General features: G+C 51.5%; 1 protein-coding gene and 1 pseudogene across 6 annotated transcripts in view; one reads left to right on the forward strand and one right to left on the reverse strand.

Annotated features, from left to right (window-relative positions):
* The window catches only part of ACLY (ATP citrate lyase), a 49210-nt gene that overhangs the window by 738 nt on the left and 29895 nt on the right, over positions 1-18577 (forward strand). For 2 of the 5 annotated variants that reach the window (XM_006776650.2, XM_006776652.2), the window contains exons 1-6: positions 8338-8498; positions 12791-12970; positions 14618-14740; positions 16667-16729; positions 17202-17392; positions 17821-17900. In XM_006776650.2, coding sequence (XP_006776713.1) covers positions 12812-12970; positions 14618-14740; positions 16667-16729; positions 17202-17392; positions 17821-17900 — 616 coding nt within the window. In that variant the 5' untranslated portion in view covers positions 8338-8498; positions 12791-12811. Of the gene's footprint in view, positions 1-8336; positions 8499-12789; positions 12971-14617; positions 14741-16666; positions 16730-17201; positions 17393-17820; positions 17901-18577 lie in introns of those variants that run through there. The other 3 variants (XM_006776649.2, XM_006776651.2, XM_006776648.2) reach the window with 3 other exon arrangements.
* Positions 3258-4593, reverse strand: LOC102760993 (annotated as a pseudogene). Its single transcript, XR_001516050.1, has one exon. The product of XR_001516050.1 is annotated as a eukaryotic translation initiation factor 4E pseudogene (transcript).

The raw sequence follows: 18577 nt of genomic DNA on the forward strand, positions 1-18577 counted from the left end.
GAGATAGAAACATCAATGATGAGAAAGACCCATTGATCAGCTGCCTCCTGCACGGCCCCTACTGGGGGTTGAGCCCACAACCTGGGCATGTGCCCTTGACCGGAATTGAACCCTGGGACCTTTCAGTCTACAGGCCAACCCTCTATCCACTGAGCCAAACCAGCCAGGGCTGATAAAGTTGATAACATGTCCAAGATCACTGAACTAGCAAGTGTCAGGAAGGATTCAACAACTCCAGGCACTGACTCCAGTTCTGAGGTGATAACTACAGATTGTACAAAGGCAGGGATCTTGTGTCAAACTTGTATTTCCAGAATTCAGCTGTCTGGCACATAGTAGAACCTAAATAAATAATTGTTAAAGTGCAAATAGTGCCCTAACCGGTTTGGCTCATTGGATAGAGTGTTAGCCTGTGGACTGAAGGGTCCTGGGTTCAATTCCAGTCAAGGGCACGTTTCTTGGTTGCAGGCTCAATCCAACACCTGGCCCTATTCGGGCTCATGTAGGAGGCAACCAATTGATGTGTCTCTCTCACATAGATGTTTCTCTCTCTGTCTCTACCCCTCTCTCCACTCTTTAAAAAAAAAAAAAGAAAAAGAAATTTTTAAAAATCGTCCTGTCCTAGGTTGTTAAGATGTGCACATATATGAGTTAAACACACTGCTGAAGTAATCAGCAGCTATTTGGGGAAAAAACAAACAAACAAACCTTCTGCAAAGAGGAAATCCATAGATTCAACACAATCCCAATCAAAATCCCAGCAGACATTTTTGTTTAGTAATTGACAAGCTGATTCTAAAATTTATGTGGGAATGCAAAGGACCTTGAATAGCCAAAGCAATTTTGAAAAAGGACCAAGAGAGCTTACACTCTCTGTTTTCAAGATTTATTCTAGTCTGGCCTGTGTAGCTCAGTGGCTGAGTGTCGACCTATGAACCATGGAGGTCATGGTTTGATTCCCTGTCAGGGCACATGCCTGGGGTGTGGGCTCAATCCCCAGTGTGGGGCGTGCAGGAGGCAGCTGATGAATGATTCTCTCTCATCATTGATGTTTCTGTCTCTCGCTTCCTCTCCTTCGCCCCTCCCAAATCACAGCCCCACCCCTGCACCGCTGAGGCCTCTCCAGGTAACCACCACCCTCTGGATTACCACCCTGGTCTGAGCCCCCATCATCTCTCTCTTGAATTACTGCGATATCCTTCTAACTGTGTCTCTTCGTTCCACCCTCACCCCCTTCCTTCCCAACAGAGCAGTCAGAATATTCCTTTTGAAATGCCGGTCAGATCTGTTCAGAACCTTGCAGTGGTCCATTTCGCTCAGAATAAAAGCTGCTCTCTCCATCATGGGCGCTCCAGCCACCTGGCCTCCTGTTGTTCCTTGAAGAGAAAAACAGCAGGCTGCCCCTTTTCTAGGGCCTTTGCTCTGGGTGTTCTCTTAGCCCCAAACGGCCCGTAATGGGCCTGGAATGCTCCCTCCCCGTCACTTACCTGACTCTCTCCCTTCCTTCTTGATTTGCTCAAATCTCTCCTTTGCAATGAGTTTTACCCCGACCACTCTCTGTAATACTGCAACCCACTTGCCCTCCACCTCGATTTGGGAATTCCTGATGCCCTGCTCTCTTGTTTTCCTTTTTGCATAACACCACTCCTTAATATACTAAATAGACTTCTTTACGTATCTTATGGATTGTTTGTTACTGTTTCCCATGATAACATGTAAGCTATACAAGGGCAAGCACTTTTGCTTCCTTCATTCACCAGTGTTGCCCCAGTGCCCAGAATAGTACCTGGCACGTTGCAGGAACTCAGTAAGTATGCATTTGAATGAGCGAACCACTGTCCAGTTCTTTGTGATAATCATTTCCTTGCTTTTCTTGTAGTTTTAAAAAACAATTTAGGTTTGCTTGTTTTAATTATGTAAAGGGAATCGTACTATATTCGTTCTTTTATGGCCCACTTTCTTTTTTTAAAAAATTTATTTTATTGATTTTTTACAGACAGGAAGGGAGAGGGATAGAGAATTAGAAACATTGATGAGAGAGAAACATCGATCAGCTGCCTCCTGCACACCCCCTACTGGGGATGTGCCAGCAACCAAGGTACATGCCCTTGACCGGAATCGAACCTGGGACCTTTCAGTCCGCAGGCTGATGCTCTATCCACTGAGCCAAACCGGTTAGGCATGGCCCACTTTCTTTTGTTCAACATCATGTTTTTGAGATGAATTTATGTTTTGTGTGTAGCTGCAAGTCATTCATTTTCCTACATCTGTCACGTTTGTCATTTTGTCAGTTTACCACAACCCATCTATTCAACTGTTGAAGGACATCTGGGCTCCATCCCGTTTTTGGATAATTGCACACGTGTCTCTGGGCACATGCGTGTATGAGATGCTCCAGGGTACATACCTAAGAGTGGAGCTGCAGGGTCTTAGTGTCTGTGACTCTTCACTTTTACTAGGTAATTCCCATTGGTTCCCAAAGAGGTTGTATCAATTTGCCCTCCCATCTACATTAAGGTCATCTGTTTGGGCCTCAATTTCCAGTCTGGACTGGACTAGTTTCAACCTTTCATCTCAAAGAGAGAATCTCACTTCCCCACAGCATAGTAACAGAGCAGCAACCCAGATCTGAAGGACAATCTACTTCCAGTTCTTGAGTCTCTCTCTCTCTCTCTCTCTCTCTCTCTCTCTCTCTTTAAAGACAATTCACTGTACACATTTTATTTACAGTTTTGTACGCTGTCTTAATATGAACGGGACCGCTTTTCTACTTGAGCCATTTTTTAACGAAAGCAAAATAACCTAATACAAAGTGTTAAAATACAGCATAAAGATGCAAAAACAGACGTACTAATTCTAATTAGGGAGAGGGATAGAGAGTTAGAAACATCGATCAGCTGCCTCCTGCACACCCCCTACTGGGGATGTGCCAGCAACCAAGGTACATGCCCTTGACCGGAATCGAACCTGGGACCCTTCGGTAGAGACATCGAACAGCTGCTTTCTGCACACCCCCTACTGGGGTTGTGCCCTCAACCACAAGGTACATCCTTGACCGGAATCGAACCTGGGCCCCTTCAGTCCGCAGGCCGACGCTCTATCCAGTGAGCCAAACCAGCCAGGGTGATGTTACATTTTTTTATAATCCACAATTATGTTTAGGAAATCACACAAACATAGGTCACTGAGTTGAATGAAATGCATACATTTGTAGCAAAGCTTTGTAGGTACAAAAAAAACAAAAAATGACCAAAGAATGCCCCAAATTAATGTTTATTCCACCTTTGTGTCATATTCCTGGATCCTTCACCAATATTACATGAGGAAAAAAAATAAAAGCAAAACAAATGAAAAAGTGAAATCAGAATCCCTAATGTCATCAAGTAGGGAAACAAATAAATTAAAATCTAGCAGCCACCAGCAAGAGTACAGCAAGCACAATGCTGTAAAAGGAAACAAAGAAAATTGCTAGAAAACTGTACGCATCATACTCCTTCAATCCAGCAAAATATGCTCCTGCAGACAATGGAACGTAAACAGAATTCTTTTCCTGTCAGGTATAGAATTGCAAGTTCTTTCTTAACACTGTGGATGGGTAAAATATGTTTGCAATAATAATTCTTCTAAGCTATTACAGAGTGGGCCAGAAACACATTAATGGATTCTGGGGATGATGTGTACTGTAATTCTTTGATTGGGTAAGTGGACATTCTAGCAAAAAAAAAAAAAGAAAAAAAAAAGATGAACACAGAAGTACAAGACAAACGTGAATGAGACTTCTCTTATATCTTTGCAACATTTAGATGGAAATCAAATTTAAATGCAGTCCACTCTGCTTTTGAAGAAGCTTTGGTTCAGCTCCCAAATCTCGATTGCTTGACGCAGTCTCCTATGAGAATATTCAGAAGGTGTCTTCTTAAACAACAAACCTATTTTTAGTGGTGGAGCCGCTCTTAGTAGCTGTGTCTGCATGGGACTGATAACCAATCACTACCTTTGGAGGAAGTCCTCACCTTTCCTTGTATACCCTCCCTATCTGTGTAGCAGCATCCCTGTTTTCACCTTCAGTAGTCCATATTGCTATCTTATCACCCTTCGCTCGAACATTAACAACGGCTCCACGTACATCATCACTGTAGTCATCAGAAGATTCTCCAATCAGGCACAGCGGTGTCTCTAGCCAAAAGCGATCGAGGTCACTTCGTCTCTGCTGTTTGTTCAGTGTAATTAGCCATCGTCCTCCTCGTTTGTTTTTCTCATCTTCCCACATAGGTTTGATACCATCCTTAAAGAGTGAGTAGTCACAGCCAGGCATTAAATTACTAGATAACTGGATATGTTTGTACAGAGCCCAAGCGTCTTCAACAGTATCAAGCTCAGAGATCGGCCGAAGGTTTGCTTGCCAAGTTTTGCTTTTATCATTTTTAAAAAACCAGAGTGCCCACCTGTTCTGTAAAGGATGTTTACTATAGTGTTCTGGCTTAGCAACCTCCTGGTTAGATTTTGTTTTCTCTTCTGTAGGCGGGGGATCAGGAGTAGGGGTGGTTTCCGGTTCCACAGTTGCCATCTTAGATCCTCTGCAGTCTCTTTTGGGTCTGACATTCTATAAATCTGCGATCATGGGGCCCTGAATAAGCAGCACTTGGGGCTGTGCATTCTTTTTTTAAAAATATATTTAATTGATTCTTTACAGAGAGGAAGGAAGAGGGACAGAGAGCCAGAAACATCGATGAGAGAGAAACTATCAGCTGCCTCCTACACATACACACCCCACCCCCACCCCCACTGGGGATGTGCCTGCAACCAAGGTATATGCTCTTAACCGGAATCGAACCTGGGACCCTTCAGTCCGCAGGCCGATGCTCTATCCACTGAGCCAAACCGATTAGGATGGGGCTGTGCATTCTTGAGGCAGCACCTAAATTATAAGGGAGAGAGGTGAGCGCAACCCATGCTTGGTATGAGGCCTCCAAACATCGTAGGGTAGGCACAGTCCTAAAACCTTACGGTTGGTGTTGGGGTGGAGACGTTGGTCCTGATGGAGGCTGGCAGTGCTGTTCTGTACACCATGCCCTCTGCTTCCGCCTGACAGTGAGGGACTTCCCCAAGGGTAAATGATCCTGTTGTGAGAGGAGTTGTGCAAGGTCTGTCTCACAACGGGCAGTGGTAAGTGGCCTTCCTGGGACAAGCCTTCCTAAAAGAGGGGGAATGTCCCAGGAATACACCTGGTGGGGAGGAGGCAGCAGCCATTGTTAAGGCAGGGTGAGCGCAAAGTTGGGATGACTGTGGGAAGAGGCTGGCCGGGAGCTGGCTGGTCTGGCTGGAAAACATTTCCTGCTCACAGATGCTGGCTCTGGCTGAACCTCCTGGGGAGCATCCCCCGGCCACCTGGGCCCTTGGCTCCAAAGGAAGGTGGGTCAGTCAGTGTTGGGCCAAAAGTGAGTGGGAACCCGGTGGCTTTTCACAGGGTGCATCCTGATGCGTCTCTGATGTAATAAGCCCCTCTCTCTAGTTGTCACAGGGAGAGAGGTGGGTTTAGAACTGTACACTCAGGTAGGCCCTGCCCCCTCCCCCCACTCTTCCCCTACATATTCTTTCTTTCATTTGCATGTCCATTTCAGTGTTTATTCAGTCACTCATACAGTGAGTGCCTAACATGTGCCAAATCCCATGATATGCACTGGGGATGCCAAAAGGAACAAGGCATGCATTCCCGACTCTTAAGGAGTTCCCAGGCCAGGGGAGAGATCCATTGGATATGATTTTCTCTCCCTCCTCACCTGCAGCAGTTTTAGTGGACCGGGCAAGGGACCTGGCAACAAAATGAGGTTGTTGTAGTGAGTATGTGCTAGCATCCATGCCTTTCACATAGTAGGTGCTCAATGAATATCAGCTAAAATGGATTAAAACCTAAGAGGGAAGCATTAGGCAGGCGAAGGCTTCTGAAACTGAGATAGAATGCCCACAGCTTGGGCACAGAGGTTGTACCTGTATTCCGTGCCCAATGACATGAAACTGTCCTCCAGCCCGTTTTAGAAGATTCAGATAGGAAAAGCAAAAGAGTTTAGAGGTGGTTAAAAATTTAAAAAAATATATTTTTATTGATTTTTTTTTTTTTGAGAGAGAGAGGAAGGGAGAGAAACATTGATGAGAAACTTTGATCAGCTGCCTCCTGCATGCCCCCTACTGAGGATTGAGCCCACAACTTGGGTATGTCCTTTGACGGAACCAGCAACTTCTTGGTACATGGGTCAACGCTCAACAACTGAGCAACACTGGCTAGGCAAATTTAGAGCCTTTGAGAAGATGAGGCCATATTGATTAATTTGGGGTACAGGAGTCTCTGTGGGGACATGGTGGGGTAATGAGAGAGTCTTTTCTGGGGAGGTTAGGGGGTGGGGTGAGGGGCAGAAGCCTTGAATGGGCCCACTGAGAAAACTGAAAAACCTCAGTGATTGATTCATGGACTCTGGCCAACACTGGTGCCCCCTCACTCTCTGGACAGTTACTTTCTCCTTACCCCTGTCAGGGACTAGTCAGATTTGGTCCCAGCAACACCTAGAGGGGGGACTTAATCACTCAGCCAACATTTATTGGGCATTTACTAGGTACCAGGCCCTATTCAAAGTGCTGAAGACATAGCAGTGAAGAAAGCAATAATCCCTATCTTCATGGACATATGCAAGTATACCTGAAGGAGTAAATTGTTAGAAATGAAAGAGTTGGGGCAAAGGGCGTGCACATTTAAAATGTTATCAGTATCGCCAAGTTGGCGTACACAGAGTTTATGATAGCTTATTTTCCACCTGGATGCCTGTTTCTGAACCAGTCTATCTTTCTAACCAGAAGGATAACTCCTGCACAGGCGACCCTTCCTGACTGCAATCTTTCCACTGGCTCACGTTCGTAGATGACAGACCTGAACACTGAAAAATTCAAGCCACTCCTCAAACTCAGATTTCTCTGAGATTGGTGCTGTTTGTGAAGATTCTTGGAAGGGGTGGAGTTCACTCAACCCATGCAGGGGTGAGAGAGGCTGTGGGGCCGAGAAAGAGAGGAGGTGCGTTCTTTCAAAAGGAAGGGACCAGGAAGTGATGTCATCAGGGGTCACTTGTATCAGGCATGGGCAGCAAGTTTAGCTGCCCCACTCCTGGCTACAACTGGATTAGGGGGAGGAGGGCATAGCACAGTTTTTGGTCAACAGAATGTCACAACATTGCTATAGTGTGAGTGTCACCCAGGTGCTTGGCAGGGGCACAGGCATGCTGACTCTCTGTGCATTGGCCTGACCCCTTAACCTCAGCTGCTCAGCCCATGATTCTCCACCCTGAAGTTAAACAGCTGTTAGGGTCAGGGAGCAGCTGGAAAGACCTACAAGACTAGGGTAATATTTACTGCTCCAGAATGTCGGAGCAGTAAATATTACGTCCTGGGTTCTAAGACTGTCTGATTTCAAATATTCTCCCCCACCATCTCACCAGTACCTATCTGATCGGGTGTCCCAGGTTTTTGGTTCGGAAACTGTAGTCTGTTTCACAGGTAATGGAGAATAGCGAGGGAGCAGTTCATTCATTCCAGTGTCTCTGCGTGGGCTGGGGGGTGGGGTGGGAGGAGGAGCAGGAGAGTGGCAGAGACAGTCCCAGCTCTGCACTAGAAACTTCCATGAAACCGCGGTGCGCTGAGCAGGTGAGTGCGGTGCATGGCACCCTCCTAGCCTGCCTCACTCGCTCACCCTGTCCCCCGCCTAATCCCATACTGGGAAGTCTAGTAAGTTAGCCTCGGCTCTCAGCCTCGCCCCCAAGGGCCCAACCTGTCCTAGCGGGTCCGAGTGCATGTGGGAAAGCAGTTTGCCACGGCTTGTTAAAAAGCGGGGTTAAACAACCGGGTTCGGTGTGGCCCATTTCAGGCAGCTGGGATGCCGACGTCAGTTTTTCCCATGGGGAGACAGGAAGGAGACTCCAGGTCCTCAAAGCAGCGCTACAGCCAGTTCGGCCAACCAGCGACACCCTTTCCCTCCCCGTCTCCCCCCACTCGACACCCCCATCGGAGTGGCGGCCGGCCCAGCCCCTAGGCGATCAGGCCACGGCCCCCAGCCCGGTACATTCTCCTCCCGGCGTAGCTCGGCCCATCTCCCCATCCGAGACTCCGCCCTTGATCCCTCCCCGGCCCAGCAGGCTCCGGAGAGGCGGCGCCCGCGGGTTGTATGGGAAGGATACGCTGGCGGGACTACAACTCCCAGCAGCCCCTGGGACCCGCCCGCTGGGCGGAGCTCTACAGGGCAGCGAATTGGGAGGAGCCCTGGCGCTCAGGCTAGGGAACAAATGTAACCAATCGCCGGGCGGCTCACGACGTGTGCTGATAGGGGCGGGGAGAAGCCCTCCGGGTCCAGGACAAAAGCCGGATCCCTAGCGGCTGTGGGAGGCTGGCGCGCTCCGGAGAGTGGGCGTTGGGTCCCGGCCTGTGGAGGTAGCGCCCCGCACGGACTTTCGCGGAGAGGTGAGTGGCGGGCGGCTGCTTCCCCGGTAGGGCCCCGACCTGGCCCAGGAGCTTCCTGCCTCCCTTCCTCAACCCGGAACCGCCTCCACAGAGGCCGGCTTGGGGTTCACGCACCCTCCCTGCACCTCCTTGGAAGTTTTTCGGGGGGTTAGCCTTTAGGTTAGATTGCGCCTGAGACCCCGGCCAGCAGCCACGTGCGACTAACCCCCAGCCCTCCCACCTTCCAGTTTCTGGGGGTTTGCACGGGCTTCCGCCGTCCTTGCTTCTTGCCTCTGTGAAATCGCACTTTCTCCAGGCTGGCGCCCCTCACCCCCTCCCGGGGCCAGTTACTGAGCTTCCTCGGGCTTTATCGGGCCACCCCTCGCCCCCATCCGGCCCCCCCGCCGGATGCGGGGAACGGGAAGTAGAGAGAACGGTGACCTCTGGTCCCCCTCGGGCCCCTCGCAAGCCGGGCTCAGGCCCTTCCTCTTAGTGCCGTGGAGTCCACGGAGCCCCGCGCCGAAGCGGAGGGAGCCACCTGGGCGTGCCGCTGCCACGGGCCACGCGGGCTGGGGCTGCCCGGGCCTGGCCGCGCCGCGAGGACCTGGCCAGAGAGTGGCGATGCAGGAAGGACCCTCCTCGCTTCGGAGGTGCCGTCGGGCCAAGCCTCTCAGCGACAGATGGCCGGGGTGCTCGTCTCCCTCCCCACCCTTGGCGCTGACGCCAAGGTTGGCCGGAGCCGGGTCCTCAAGGGGCCGGAGGATGCCGCCGCCGCCCTCCTGTCGGGCCTGGCCAAGGGCCAGCCCCCCGCGCCTGCTGCCCCCTCCAACCTTGGCAGAGACTGTGCAGTGCCAGGAATGAGGCATGCCGTTAGGGGGTCCCCCGCAGTCTACCCGGGAAGCGGGTGTTGGAGAGGATGGCGGGGAGCCGCGCTTAGCCCAGTCACTTTGCTCGGTGTTGCAGCCAGGTCGGTTCCTTGGATTTCTGCAATGCTGGGTGAGGGACAGCTCGCTGGCGGACCCCAGCTGCCCAGATGGGTCGTTTTCACCTCTTACAGAGCTTCCTCGCTTAGGAGACTTGGGTAGGAAGGCCCCTCAGACACCTGGCAGCTGGTATCTCCACCCCCCTGATGACAAGATGTAGGGGGCACTCACAGAACTGCCCTCAAAAAAACCCCAACCTCACGGCTGCTAACCTTAAAATGAGTACTTTTGATCTTTCCCGGAGAGAGACACTAAGTAGCGTCCCCAGTGCTTCTGCTCTGCTGGCTGTGTCCCAGCTGTGCATTCCTGGGCAACAGGCTCCTTTCATTCAGCCTTCCCTGTGGGCTGCTTCTGCCTTTGGTGGCTGCTGTAGATGAACTCATTCCTGGGGTCACATCCCCCGTCTGCAGAAAAGACCCCATTCAGCTCCTTAGGTCCCTCCCGGGGAGTGTGCGTGCGGGTGTGCATGTGTGCGTGTGTGCGCGCGCGCATGTATGTGTAATGTGTTTTAGGTTCCCAAATGGTTTGCCCACTTAACTGTTACTAGGCAACAGTTTCTTGGGCCTCACAGTAGACCCCTGAGGTCTTAGCTCTGCCCTGAAACCATCTATCACCAGTTTGACAGCACATTCAGACTAAGATTTTGTGGGGGTGCCCCTCAAACCCAGATTGGTATCCCCTTTAAGTCTCATCGTCACTAGAGCAAATGTTAACTGAAGGTCTGGGGCCATCAGATGGTAGTCACAGGGGTAGTCACAGGGAGTGCCTTGAAATGATATGCATAATTGGGTATGTGCACATTTTTTTTTTTTGGACTTTCTGATGCTCAAATGAGTTTGAGACTTCAAATAGGTTAAGAGCCGCTGCCCTAGAGAGGCTTTAAGACCCGTTGAATGATTAAACTTTCGACTTACCTCCACCCAGTCCACTCCCTGGATTTGTGAGCCTTGGTGAACATGCAGAGGCGACTCTTTTCCTGCTCTTACTCTCTTTATTGTCCGTGAGAGGGCTTGCCCCGTCTCAGCCAGAGTGCTCTGGTGGCAAACCTTTTCTGTCCTGTATCATCCCCCTCTTGTGTCTTCTCGCATCTTCTCTTGAGGACTTTGTGGAGATGAGCTCTTGGATCTGAGGTTTGATCTGGTGCTCAAGAAAATAGTGATTTTTTTTTTTCAGCCACAGAGGTCCCTTTTCTCACCCTGTCCTTTCCGAAGTTGGGTCTCCGTCTGTTTTGGCAGGTGCCAAGTTTGGGGGAGCGTCTGCCAGACTCCTCTGTTGGAGAGGCTTAGCTGAGGGGCTTCCTCCTTCTGGATTTTTGACCACTTGTGCCTGACGTGTCTGAACTGCTGAGGGTGGTAGAAGCTGCCCTCTCCTTTCTCTGCTTGACCTGCCCTGGGCTGCACTTTGTTTGGGAGGAGAGTGGGGGCCGGTGTACCCATCTGATTTCAGGACCAGTTTTTCTGGTCTGAGTCAAGAAGGTTGGGAAATGGAGCTGGAGTGGGTGGGGGGTGGAGGACTGTGGGGCAGTGGGGCTGACTGAGGCATCTCCTTCTGAAACTCATGTTGAGATGGAGCTGGAAGTCATTTCAGGGGGAGGCCAGAAAAGGGAATGTCTTGTTTGAGCCCCTTCCCTGCGATCCCACTTTGGGCCAGACACCAGCCTGAATGCGCCTATTGTGCCCAGCCCTAGACCAGCTGGGAGGCTGAGGGAACCAGCCAAGCCAGGATTAGAACCTGAAGCTCCAGCCTGGCCATTTGGAAGGGAGGTGCAGAATGGCCCTGGAACACTGGCCTTCCCTGAGCTGGGAATGTGTGTTTAAACCAGCCGCCTCCCTAACTCTGCCCTCCTTTATTTACACTTGCCTTTTCTCCTCTAGCAAATTCCGCAGCTTCAATTCTGGATCTTTGTGGGCGAGACAGGAGTGTCTTTTCAGGATCTGGCAAGCTATTTTTTTTTTTTAATATATTTTATTGATTTTTTTACAGAGAGGAAGGGAGAAGGATAGAGAGTTAGAAACATCAATGAGAGAGAAACATCGACCAGCCACCTCCTGCACATCTACTGGGGATGTGCCCGCAACCCAGGCACATGCCCCCGACCGGAATCGAACCTGGGACCCTTCAGTCCGCAGGCCGATGCTCTATCCACTGAGCCAAACCGGTTTCGGCGATCTGGCAAGCTCTTAGCATGATGACTTGGGTTCCTTTCTCTCCCCTGTCCCTCTCCTCAACTCGCTGTTGTCACCACCCATGGGAGAGAATGGGTGTATCAGAGCAAAGTGGTGGGGCGGGGAATGAAATTGTCACACAGGCCCTTTTTTGAGGTGAAGAGGGGACATGGCCTGTTCCTTTTAGAAATGGTCTTTTTTCTTGAGCTGAAGTGTGGGGTTTTCTGGGGACCAGGAGTAAAAGGGTTTGGGTCCCCTACTAATTAATTAGGCTTCTTGGACAAGTTATCATAACTCCTCTGAGCTTCTCCTCATCTAAGAAACAGGGTTATGAATCTCAATGCAATTCACAGGGCTCACATAAGGTGAGTTTGTATGTACATGTGACTAAGGATGATTTCTGCCTCCTCCCCCAGCCCTGGCTCAGTTAGAAGTGACCAGTTCAGGGTGGTCCCCAGGGAGGCTCTGTTTTGCTCTAAATTAGCAGCTGGGTGACTCAGTGGACCGGGTGGGTTGCGCTGAAGGTCATAGTTCCCCCGCCCTGTGTCTGCTCTGGACTTAGGAGTGGGAGTCTAGTGCCCGGGAGAAATGAGCTTTGAGATTACTCTTCTTTGTTTCTCAGGGGGCTTGTTCTTGTCCAAGGCTAAGTAAACTTGTTGACTTGCCCTTCAGCTTGCAGATGTGTGTGTGTGTGAACTGGGTGTGGGGGAGACAAAACCTGTAGGGGGAGTCAGACCAGCATTGCACAAGTTGGCTGCTCTCCCCTCAGGTCATAGAACCAAAGGGTGTGTGTTTCAGTGTCTGTGCGCCCACCTTGGGTGGGACCAGCACTGAGGTTTGGGTCATACCACTGATGATGCTGTTCTCCCCATCCATCTGCCTTGGTTGTCGGATGAATATTGGCATGGGGGAGCTGGTTTGCCTCGAGGGAGTAGAGATAGGATTGAGGCCAAGGGTCAGACTTACATTTCTTACCATCTTCCCTCCCCCACCATCTCCTGATCCTCTGCTGCTGTTTGGCAGCCCACCCCTCTCGCTGGGTAACCCTCTTCTCCCTCTGGAGCAGTGCTGCGATCTGGTTGTATTGTTTGGGGGCAGCTGGGTGTGTGACTGCCCTGCTGGAGAAGATAGTGCTTCCATTTTCTGCCCCTTCTGACCAACAGGTAGAGAGCAGCTCCCTCTGCAGCCATGTCGGCCAAGGCGATTTCAGAGCAGACGGCCAAAGAACTCCTTTACAAGTACATCTGCACCACCTCGGCTATTCAGAACAGGTTCAAGTATGCCCGCGTCACCCCTGACACAGATTGGGCCCGCCTGCTGCAAGACCACCCCTGGCTGCTCAGCCAGGTGAGTTTGTCCCCATCGGACCCTTCATCCAGGCCGAGTTCAAGAGAAAGCAGCCAGTTTGTTGGAGATGTCCAAGTGGGTCATGAGATGGCAGACTGCCTGCATCAGTGGGCAGCATGCAGTGGGCTGAGAGAGTGGAAGGGAGGAGGGGGAGAGAGAGAAACAACAGACAGACGTTGATGTGAGAGAGACACATCAGTTGATTGCCTTCCCCACACACCCCAACCGGGGCCAGAGATCGAACCTGCAACCCAGGTACATGCCCTTGACCGGAATCCAACCCATGACCCTTTGGTACTCAGCTCAACGCTCTAATCGCTGAGCACACCTTCCAGGGCTGAGCAAGGTTTTGTGTTCAGCTCCCTGCATGTTAAGGGCATGGCATATAGAGCATGGGCTTGGAACTGGACAAACTAATCCAAATGCCGCCCTCTGTTTATTAACCATGTGGCCTGGAGCAAGCCATTTTACCTCTGAGTTTCATGGGCATAACCCTCACCCTGTGAGCTGAAAGGATTAGCAGTAAGGTCTGGGAAGCCTTTAGTGTGCTGCCTGTCACTTGGTAGATGCTCAGTGAGAAGTAGGTAGGTGTGTGTGTGGGGGGTGGGAATGGGGGGTCAGCTTGGCATAGAGGCTCTTTAGATCCCTGTAGGGCGCCCCCCGCCCCCCCTCAGTGGAGCATATCATGAATGGCAGGGCCATGAGGAAGTGTGACATGGTACTTCGTGTAGAATGGCTAATGGCCTTGGGTGGGGGTCAGCTTGGCATAGAGGCTCTTCTTTAGACCCCTGTAGGGCACTGTTGGCAAGTGTTGGGAAGCTTAGACTTCGGCAGGGCCCAGAGAGCAGCACTAGGACCAATGGTGGGGGCTTCAAGAATGCACACGTCTTCCCACTGGGAGGCAGCCCAACCGCAAAGGGAGCTGCCTCTGGAGGTAGTGAATTTCCTGGCACTGGGGTGTATGAGCAGTGTCTGGGGGCTCCTTATTGGGCTTGTAGACAGGGATGGAGCTAACCAGATGACCTCTCAGGTCCTTTGTCACCCCAAAGCCCTGTCTCTCTTCTTCCTTTTGGAACACTGGCTGGTCCATGCTCTGAGTGTGGGGAAGATAAAAGCAGGAGGTTAAACCCAAAGCTTATGGTTTATTGAAGCTAAGATATGGGAGGGGGAGAATCATTTATTTAGTAGATACTTGGTAAACACCTACTCTATGCCAGGCCCTGGGCAGGGGTGGTTCTAGATTCCTGGTTGTCAAAAGAAAGATGTAGGCTGTGGGACAGGTGAGGGAAGCGTCCAGGAGTTGCCACTAAAAGAGGGTTGTGATTGGTTTGGGGAGCAGGGTGGATTGTACTTTTTGTCCCCAAACTGCCACCTCTTCTTTTCTTTATTTTAAAATACATTTTTTATTGATTTCAGAGAGAGAGAGAAACATCAATGATGAGAGAGAATCATTGATTGGCTGCCTCCTGCACGCCTCCTACTGGAGATCGAGCCCGCAACCCGGGCATGTGTCCTTGACCAGAATTGAACTCAGGACTCTTCACTCCGCAGACTGATGCTTTATCCACTGAGCCAAACCGACTAGGGCTGTCACTTCTACTCTACCTTCTCTTTCCTTGCTCTAAATACAAACTCCTCTCATTCCAGAGCTTGGTGGTCAAGCCAGACCAGCTGATCAAACGGCGTGGCAAGCTGGGCCTAGTTGGGGTCAACCTCACTCTGGATGGGGTCAAGTCCTGGCTGAAGCCACGGCTGGGACAGGAAGCCACAGTGAGTCTGGGTACAGGGCTGGGGTGGCTGTGCTGTGGTGGCAGAAGCGAACATGGTCGCTCTAGTGACTGTATAGGCCACCCTCACACGGGTAAGATTGCAGCTGGGGAAGACAGAGTCCTGTGGAGCTGACTCAGTCAGCAGGGCCAGTCTTGGGGCGCGTTCCCAGCTCCTGCATCAGGGAGTGGCCAGCTGTGCTGCAAAAGTGACCCCAGTACAAGTTGAGAGCCACGTGGAAGTGGTCTTCTCTTTCATTGGCAACCTGAGATGGGACTCTGAGGCCCATTCTGGGAATGCCTTTCTTTTCAGTTTCCAGAAAGGTCATGGTAGCTCGTCATGACATGGAAATCCTAAGAGGGTGGGTAAAAAAGTTGAAGAAGAGAGATGCAGAATCATTTAAGCAGAGGTATGACATGGCCAAGAATCTAGAACATGACAGTTAATAGTGCTGATGAGTAAATTAAATTCTTGGCTTCTCCTGGCTTGGTGTTTAATCTCATCTCTGTGATGAGAGAGCTAAAGTGAAATATGATTTGGGAAGGCTAACAGATGCTCAAAAATAAAATTGCATTTCTTCTCACTCCCAAAGGGAGCTGGAGAATTGAGGGGAGGGATGTGCTGCGGCTTGGCTTAGACTTGGGGGGATGGTGCCGGCCACACCCGGCTTTGTCCTCTTCGGGTGACTGGACCGGGGGTGACTTTTCTTCTGTGGCTCCTCGGAAGTAGAATGAAGGTGGTGATGGAGTCGTCCTCCTCTCTGGGGCTTCCTTAAATCAGCTCTTCGCCCTAATGTTGTTCTTGACCCTGTAGGTAAGAGGGATCCTTGACGTTGTCCATGAGCCGGGGGTGAAGGATCCTGACTTTTGTGCTTCCAGGGAAAGGACAGCAGGACTGGGGGCTGAGCAGTGTCCCCAGGGAGGTCCTCATGCTCCCTTCTCCTCAGCTGGCTGTGGAGGGCACGTCAGAACGTCTGAGCTGGCAGTAGCTTTGGCCCAGGAGCGGCTCATTACCCTGATGGATCACTGTCTGGTCTCTGACTCAGCAGTGATGCACGGCCAGGCGGGGGCTTCAGGACACTCTGGGATGAGGGATGTCTGCCTTGGCTGCCACCAGGGATCCACTCAAACTGATTAGCTCTGCAGGCCTGCTGTCGTCAGTCATGAAAGTCTGCGTGGAAAAGTTTTCCCCATCAAGCTCTTGCTCTCCTCTTCTCCCACCCTCCCGCCCCCACCGTGGTTCCCCGTCCCTGCCTGAGCTCTGAGGTAGCCTTGATTTGTCTGAGCTCTAATTTGTGTGATGGCAGGGAGGGAGGTGACTCCCCGTCTCTGTGCTTTTGGGGGTGAGACAATGTTGCAGCTCATTTATCACCCTCCAGAGGAGGCAGAAAAAGAATGCGCAAGGTCAGTACACGTCGAAGTGTGCTGGCACCAGGGCAAGCAGATGGAAGAGGGGATCTCATGAGGACTTCTTTAGCTTAGGGCAGTGGTTTTCAACCTTTTTCATCTCAGGGGACACAAACTAATTACTAAAATTCTGCATCACACCAAAATAGATTATTTTTTGCCGATTCTACACAAAAAAAGGTATAATTTTGATTAATTCCCACTGGACGGCTATTGTGTTGGCTGTTGTCATTTTTCTGTTTGACAGTCTAAGGGAAAAGAGGTCAGTGCCCCTGACTAAATAGCTAGTTACTGCATGTCTTAAAATTTTTTGCAGCACAGCTGTTGAAAATCGCTAGGTTAGGGGTCTGTGGCCCAATTGCCCTGGTTTCTGGGAAAATCTTTGCCGAGTGTTGTGGTGGTAGTGCTTGGGCTCCACCTCTGAAGGGAAGGTGGGTGGAGGGAGCAGAGGGTGCTTCCTCCTTCTGCCCTCAGGAGGAAGACATGCCGTCCATCTAAGCTTTATCGCCCTTCATCTCTGTAGGTGGGCAAGGCCAGAGGCTTCCTCAAGAACTTCCTGATCGAACCCTTTGTCCCGCACAGTCAGGTATGTGAGGTGGCTCCACGCTGCGTCTTCTGCCTCCTGGAGCCTTGAGTTTGTTGACTGTAAAATGATGAAAGGGGAAATTAAGCTGCTGGAGAAAAGTCAAAGGGACCAGAGTCTCGGAAGCTGCACTGAGGGCCTGCGGGGCCTACGGAGCAGGGAGTCCAGAGATGAAGGAAAGGGCTTAGTTTGCAGTCAGGAGGAATCAGGGCTGGTGACTTCCAGTGCTGAGATGAGAAAGACTTGAAGGCAGAACCCCCTTCCCCAGATCAAGTCCTGCTAGCTCAGGGTGGACTGTCAGCGAGCCAGACAGCGGCCTCTTCTCTCCTCTTGTCCCCTGGGCGGGGGTGGGGGGTGGAGGAGGTGGTGAACAGGTCTCCCTTGGTGAGTGTTTTTAGAAATGACAGCACAGGGGCTGGGCTCCTTGTCGTCTGTTCAGTGCCCCCACCCACCTGAGGCTCTTGTCCCTTGCAAGGCGGAGGAGTTCTACGTCTGCATCTATGCTACCCGACAAGGGGACTACGTCCTGTTCCACCACGAAGGGGGGGTGGACGTGGGCGATGTGGACACCAAAGCCCAGAAGCTGCTTGTCGGGGTGGACGAGAAGCTGAATCCTGAGGACATCAAGGAACACCTGTTGGTCCATGCCCCTGAAGACAAGAAAGAGTTGAGTGAGAGGGTCTGCAGGGACGTGGCAGGGGGAGTAGGGAAGGCTGACAGGCTCTGGGCACGGAGCAGGGAAAGCAGAGTGGTCTTGCCTATCTGGGTGGGAGGCGTACACACAGCCCGGTATCCCCATCCCCCACCCCAGGTCCCAAAGAGGATAGCTGGCTGGCTCAGACTGAAATATGCCGTCGGCGTCCCTCACCTTGCCCCTGTCCGTCTGGTGCCTCCTCCTCTGGCTCCCTGCCTGACAGCTCCTTTCCGCCTCAGTGGCTGAAGAGTGATGTCCAAGGAGTGGGCTTGGCAGAGGACAGCAAGGGGGTTGGCGGGGTGTCAGGATGGCAGGAAGTGGAGCTGTCAGTGGCAGTGGGTGACATTGCTGCTGAGCCTGCTCATTGATGGATTGATTGTTTCTCTCCCTCCCCCTTTAGAATTCTGGCCAGTTTCATCTCTGGCCTCTTCAATTTCTATGAGGATCTGTACTTCACCTACCTCGAGATCAACCCCCTTGGTAACTGGCTCTGTGGGGGTGGGGTGGGACATGGGTCAGTGACAGCCGGGCCCCAGTGCCCACAGTAACCCTGGCCTTTACATTTGGAGGCAGTGCAGACAGGTGTGTGTGCACAGAGGGATCTCCAAGCTCACCGAATGCAGGCTCCTGTGTCCGAGCTCTTAGAGGACCGTGATTATTCCTCCTTAACCAGCTCTAGCTTCTTTCTTGGGCCTTAATTTGTTCTGCAATGGAGAAGTCCTGGTTTTGATCTAAGTGCTCTGTGGCTATTTCTGCCAGTAGGTTAGGTTAGGCTATTTGCCTAGGACCAGGGCTACCTCTGCACTGGTCTGACCTTTTAGGCTGTTCTTTCTGCTCTGCGCCCTCAGAGCACCCCTCGCCCCCTCCTTCCAGGAGCTGGTCAATCATTGATCCCCAAGACGAGGAAGCCTTGGCCCAAGCCTCTCAGACAGGGAAGGAGGCAGGTGGTGTGATCTGGCTCTGGCCAGGGCTTCTGAGGGCAAAGTCCTGATTCCAGATGCAGCTGGGGATGCAGTCCCTCTAATGGACCAGATGGCTCTGTGCTAACTTAATTAGCTAAATGGCCCTGGGGGAGAGGGAAGATAGATGCCCAGTGAGGTGGGAATAAATGAACCCTGCTGGCTTGGGGCCCAGTGCACCCTCACGCCTCCCCCCCC

This window comes from Myotis davidii, unplaced genomic scaffold (assembly GCF_000327345.1).
Source record: "Myotis davidii unplaced genomic scaffold, ASM32734v1 scaffold69, whole genome shotgun sequence".
Taxonomy (NCBI): domain Eukaryota; kingdom Metazoa; phylum Chordata; class Mammalia; order Chiroptera; family Vespertilionidae; genus Myotis; species Myotis davidii.